Source organism: Dipodomys spectabilis, unplaced genomic scaffold (genome assembly GCF_019054845.1).
Source record: "Dipodomys spectabilis isolate Male_0828 unplaced genomic scaffold, ASM1905484v1 ptg000265l, whole genome shotgun sequence".
NCBI classification, from domain to species: domain Eukaryota; kingdom Metazoa; phylum Chordata; class Mammalia; order Rodentia; family Heteromyidae; genus Dipodomys; species Dipodomys spectabilis.
The window spans coordinates 597,938-604,303 of NW_024870942.1; the positions used below are offsets into that span (position 1 = coordinate 597,938).

At 39.5% G+C, this 6,366-nt stretch overlaps 1 gene segment (V, D, J or C); it reads left to right on the forward strand.

Moving 5' to 3' along the window:
- The first annotated feature begins 4,124 nt into the window (after positions 1 to 4,124).
- LOC122125443 lies at positions 4,125 to 4,746 on the forward strand. The segment is given in 2 exon segments: positions 4,125 to 4,196; positions 4,316 to 4,746. Coding segments are annotated over 2 exon segments (477 nt in total).
- The last annotated feature ends 1,620 nt before the right edge of the window (positions 4,747 to 6,366 follow it).

The following is a 6,366-nucleotide window of genomic DNA, read 5'->3' on the forward strand; positions in this document are numbered from 1 at the left end:
TCCTAACAAATGAGCAATGTCATTCTGATGGAGGCACAGAATTCCATCGTGTATATATACCACATTTTCTTAATCATTCATCTACTGAGGGGCATCTGGGTTGGTTCCATATCTTAGCTATGGTAAATAATACTGCAATAAACATAGATGTGCTGGTATCTTTAGTATGCTCCTGTTTGTGATCATTCACATACATGCTCAAAGGTGGAATTGCTGGGTCATAGGGGAGCTCTATGTGGAGTCTTTTGAGGAACCTCCATACTACTTTTCAAAGTGGTTGCACCAGTTTACATTCCCACCAACAATGCAGCAGTGTTCCCTTCTGTCCACATCCCCTCCAGCATCTGTTGTTATTAGAGTTCTTGGTTATAGCCATTCTAACTGGGGTGAGGTGGTATCTCAATGTTGTTTTGATTGGCATGTTTTTTATGGCTAGGGAGAGTGAGCATTTCTGCATGTGTCTATTGGCCATCTCTTTCCTCTTCAGAGAAGTTTCTCTTTAAGTCTTTATCCCACTTATTTGTTGGGCAGTTGTTTTTTCGAGGATTTGTTTTTAGGGATTTAATTTTTTGAGTTCCAGGTATATTTTAGATATAAGACCCTTGTCCGTTGTATGGCTAGTGAAGACCTTCTCTCAATCTGTGGGATTTCTATTGATCTTGCTAACTATATCCTTTGCCATGCAGAAGCTCTGCAGCTTCATGAAATCCTATTTCTCCAACCTTTCTTTGATTTGTTGTTTTTCTGGGTCTGTATTAAGAAAATTTTGGCCTGTGCCAAGGAGACCTATCTTGTAATGTTTTCAGAGTGTCTGCTTTGACTCCAAGGTCTTTGGCCCATTTGGAGTTGATTCTGGTACAGGATGATATATAAGGATCTAGCTTTAGTTTTCTACAAGTGATTAACCAATTTTGCCAGCACCATTTACTGAAGAAGCAGTCTTGCTTCCATTCTATTTTTTTAGCTCCCTTATCAAAGATTAGATGGCTATAGGTCTTTAGGTTCATTTCTGGGTTTTCAATTCTATTCCATTGGTTCTGAGGTCTGTTCTTTTTTCAGTACCAGGCTGTTTAGATTACTATGGCTTTGCGGTAGAGTTTGAAATTTGGTATTGATATTCCTCCAGGAAAGTTCTTTCTGTTAAGGATCATTTTTGCTATTCGGGTCTTTTATTGTTCCATAAGAATTTTTGGATTGCCTCTTTTATTTCCTTGGAATATTGCTAGGTATCACATTGAATTTGTAGATAGCCTTGGGAAGTGTTGATCCTTCCAATCCAGGAGCATGGGAGGTTTTGTCACTTTCTAAGTTTTGTTTTGATTTCCTTTTTCAGGTTTTTAAAGTTTTCATCATAGAGGTCCTTCACTTCTTTGGTTAAGTTAATTCCTAGGTATTTTATGAACATTGCTGCAAAACTTCTCAACAAAATGTTGGCCAATCGACTTCAACAATTCATCCAAAAAATCATACACCACGATCAAACAGGGTTCAGTTCAGGGATGCAAAGCTGGTTCAATATATGCATATCAATTAATATAATTCATCACATCAACAAGAGAAAGGATAAGAACCACATGGTTAATAGATGCAGAAAAAGCATTTGACAAGATCCAACACCCCTTTAGGATGAAGGTTCTGGAAAAATTAGGAATCCATGGAACATTCCACAATACAATAAAGGCTGTATATGACAAACCTACAGCCAGCCTTATACTTAATGGTGAAAAACTAAAGCCATTGCATTAACTCAGGAACTAGACAAGGATGTCCACTTTCTCCACCTCTCTTCAATCTAGTATTAGAATGCCTAGCTACAGCAATAAGACAAGATGCAAACATAATAGGGATCCAAATAAGGAAAGAAGAAGTAAAACTCTCCCTCTTTGCAGATGACATGATCTAGTACTTCAAAAATCCCACGGACTCCACTCCCAAGGTCCTCAAGCTGATTCAAAATTTTAGCAAATTAGCAGGGTATAAAATTAGCCCTTGAGGGCCTGGGAAGGTGGCTCAGTGGTAGAGCACTTGCCTTGCATGCATGAGGTCCTGGGTTCGATTCCTCAGCATCACATAAGCAAAAAGAAATAAGCTGGAAGTGGCGCTGTGGCTCAAGTGGTAGAGCGCTAGCCTTGAGCTAAAGAGCTGAGGGACAGCGCCCAGGCCCAGGGTTCAAGCCCCACAATTGGACCCCAAAAAAAATTAGCCCTCAAAAATCAGTGGCTTTTCTATATGCCAACAATGAAAAAAGCGTGGCTGAAATCAGGAAAGCAACCCCATTCGTAAAAGCCCCACAAAAACAAAATACCTAGGAAGCTTGGTTTTTAAAAAAAATGTATTTGTATGTATATTCATCTATTCAAAAAATGTAGAGTGCCTACAGTGAATGGAAAACTCATGAGATTTAATGACATTGCTGCAACCCACAGTATAAAAGAGCATAATTCCTATATGACAAGTTTGTCTGAAACATACCATCCTACCCATAAAATAACCAATAAATACTTAGTCTGAAGGAGACATGGTGATGGAACAGATTGTATACTATTAGTCTTTCATTTCTTTTACAAGAAATATGTCAGCATGTGGACCATTTTACCAGCAGCCTGTTTTACTCTATGAGCACTCTTTAATTCAGTCTTCATTCTCTACAGTTCTCCCTCCAATTCCTGAAAAAGGAATTGCAGTGGTTGGTTGATGCCTGACTTTCATTTTAAGTTCCTCAGTATTTGCAGTAGGACAGCTGAGAGTAAAAATATCAAACGAAAACTTCTACTGCATTTCATTTAGCTCATTTTAAATTGTGGGGAAAGATCATGGCATTAACTTTATCCCCTAATCATGTTAAAGTGCACTGTTCGGTAGTATTGAGTACGTGACCAATTTTACAAACCTCTTCAGAATACCATTATTAACTCTGTAAAATCGAAACTGTGCTTCTTTTTATAAGTAAGCACCATCCCAACCTACTCTACATTCTCCCAGAAAAATCTGGGACTAACTTCCCCCATTTTCTCTGTAGTATAGTTCTGTGTCATGTCGGGGCACTGTGATTTAGAAGGTAGAGGAGAGGGAAAGGGATATGTGAATCCTATGCTATCTAGGCCTGAGATTTTTACTTAAGTCTTTGTCTAAGAATTTATTCACAGTCTACCTGTAAAGTCATAAATTTCTTTATCTGAATCTATGGGAAGTGAACCCCAGGAAACAGTCTACAGTTAGCTTCCATCCACATTACAAGAATACTTCAGGCTCAACTTCCATTGCAGTACTCACAATTTGGAGTCAATGAAACTGTGAAAGAAGACACTGATGTCAGACCATTCTATAGAGATTCAGCAGCTTAAATTACAGCCTTTTTTCCACACTTTGTCACACATTTTCACTTTTCAATGCTTAGATATTCAGGAATACCTGAGTTATTGTTTTGATAGTATACATTTTCTTCAGAAAAGTGATAGAATAGATTTTTTTAATCCTTATGATTTGAAACAATTTTAAAACAGAGGAAATATCATCTTTCAATAGTGATGCCTCAGCCAAAGACCACCCATTCAACTTTTTGTTTCACTTAACAAATATGCATTGGGTACCTGGGAAGTCAGTTGCTCTTCTCTGTGTAGGAAAACAGTACTGAAAACTGAGAATCACTCAATATTAATTTGTCCTCTTGTCACTTAATATGATTTCAGTGAAAAACACTTCTATGATATTACAATGGTTAGTTCAGTGGCTCACAATTAACACATGAAAATATTTAGTCTTGTGTTAAAATGTTTGAGGCAATGGATGTCTTCTCAGCCACACACACACACACACACACACACGCACACACACGCACACACACACACACACAACTGGGTTGGTCTTCTAATGTACATTACTATCAACTAAAGACCTAAAAATATCATTGCTGTCCCATAGATTGATAGAGAACACTTGAAGACTGACTTAAGACTTACTCATAAATGAGGTCAGGAGGAGGACATACTTCTGACTTTGGGAGAAAACCAGGAAAACTTTCATCCCAGTTCAGTCCCTGTCCACCAGAGGGAGCAGCTCCCTAATGCAAACTCATTTCCTGTCTGAGCTAAAGGTTTAGACTCATCCATTCTACATCACTTCAACATTTCTTCCTGTGAAGAGTTTAAAGATGAGAACTTCTCCAGGCTTAGTGACTGTGATAATCTTAATGTTTGGTAAGTAAAATCAATTTTAAAACTTGGATACTTTCTTCTATAAATTCAGCAAGATATTTAACCATAAATATACTTGAAAGCTTTATTCCCAAAGTGCCACCATTCTCTTTTTCCTCCAGGAAGGACTTGTGGAGACTCTGTGACCCAGAAAGAAGGCCACGTGACTGTGTCAGAAGGGGCTTCCATGACCATAGACTGCACTTATTCAGCCACAGGGTACCCTTCTCTCTTCTGGTATGTCCAGTATCCTGGAGAAGGTCCCCAGCTCCTCTTTAGGGTCTCCAAGGCCAATGACAAGGGAAGCTACAACGGATTTGAAGCCATGTACAATAGAGAAAACACCTCCTTCCACTTGAAGAAAGCTGCAGTCCAAGAGTCAGACTCAGCTGTGTACTACTGTGCTCTGAGTGACACAGTGGCAGAAACCACAGGGGAAGCTGAGCACAAACTGAGTGACAGCAAGGGTCTGGCTGCTGAACTTCTTCTCTGGCATCTGTGTGGTTTCAGCACAGTCCGATGCATACACCCCTCAACTTCTCTGCTGATGTAAAATCATTCAAATGTTAGAGCAGGTGAACAAGAAGTGAACATCACCATGCTCAGCTGTTCATTACTGAATCTGAAACAGGTTCTTATGGTGGTCTAGTAATACCAATGTGAGCCAGGTAAAATTGAAATGGTCTCTGTAGTTATTCCTGCAAAGACCAGCTCCATATCTTGTTCCAGGTCACCTTGGTCCACATTGCTCCATCCTATTGCTTTTTAAGGGGCCACATGTAACAAAGAAAGTGGAATCTGCATGATAACCCAATAACAGTGCATGGAAGGAGAGGTCACAGAAAGGCCACAGCTCTTTCCCTACTAGGAATTCTTCTTAGAAAAAGAAGGGACAGGAAGAGAAGGAATAAGGAGAAAGAAAACCTTCTCATGGAGAAAAAAGGACTTTCATCATTTAGAAGAAAGGTTGCTTGGTTAGTAAATCAGAAAGACAAAATGCCGATGCTCAAAAGAAAGACAAAAAGTAAAAGTATAATTGCAGAAATAATTAAAGTCAAAGTGATGAGTGTCCCTGGCCAGTTCCCCATATCAGCTGGCCTTCTTACAAAGCATAAACAAGGTAGTTAACTTAACCAGTGGAAGGTTAAGCACACGTTTCATCCTTAATACCACAAACCTTATGTGAATGATAGTAAAGGGTCAGAAATGGTGGGAAATACCTATCATTCCAGAGTGAGTTTCAAGATCAGCCAGAATAAATTTTAATGACAGTCTATCTCAAGCAATGTGTGGTGATACAGACCTGTCACCTCAGCTCTGCATGATGGGTAGGTACTACTCAATATTGTAGTCTGAGCTTAACTCCAGGGAAAAGAGAATGACATCTAAAGAAAAATCAAGTATAAAATGGCTGGGAGAGTAGAACCTATCACATAAAAGCCCCTAAATTCAAACTTCGGCATGAGAAAATTTTTAAAGTTAAAAATTTAGAGAGTAAGAACTGGAAAGGCCATGAGCCTCTGAAGTGTAAGGCAAAGGCGATGACTGCAGAATTGTGTCTTCTGTATCTGTACCTGGGGACCCACTCTGTATTCATATTGCTATGAATTTTTTCATTGCTTCACCCAACATCTACATTTATTGTGATGATTCTTTAATGCGATTGTGCAACTTGTAAGTCTAACTTTTTCAGTGGGCTACTATGCTCCACACTCATGGAAGAGTGGCTTTTCAGTTCAAGTTTCAAGTTTGCATCCATATGGGGGCAAAACTTCCTCCTTTGTCTCTTAAAACCCACACAGATTGGATGAGTTCCATGCATAATATAGGAGACAAAGTATTTTGCTTGAAACATACTGGCTTAAGTATTAATCTTCTAAAAAGAAACCTCAGGGCTGGGAAGGTGGCTCAGTGGTAGAGCACTTGCCTTGCATGCATTAGGCCCTGGGTTCGATTCCTCAGCACCACATAAGCAAAAAGAAAAAAAGCCGGAAGTGGCGCAGTGGCTCAAGTGGTAGAGTGCTAGCCTTGAGCTGAAGCGCTGAGGGACAGCACCCAGGCCAGAGTTCAGGCCCCACGACCAGACCCTCCCCCCAAAAAAAGAAAGAAAGAAACCTCAAAGTGACATGGGGAATAAATTTACAAATACCTGGATACAGTAGCATATCCCAGT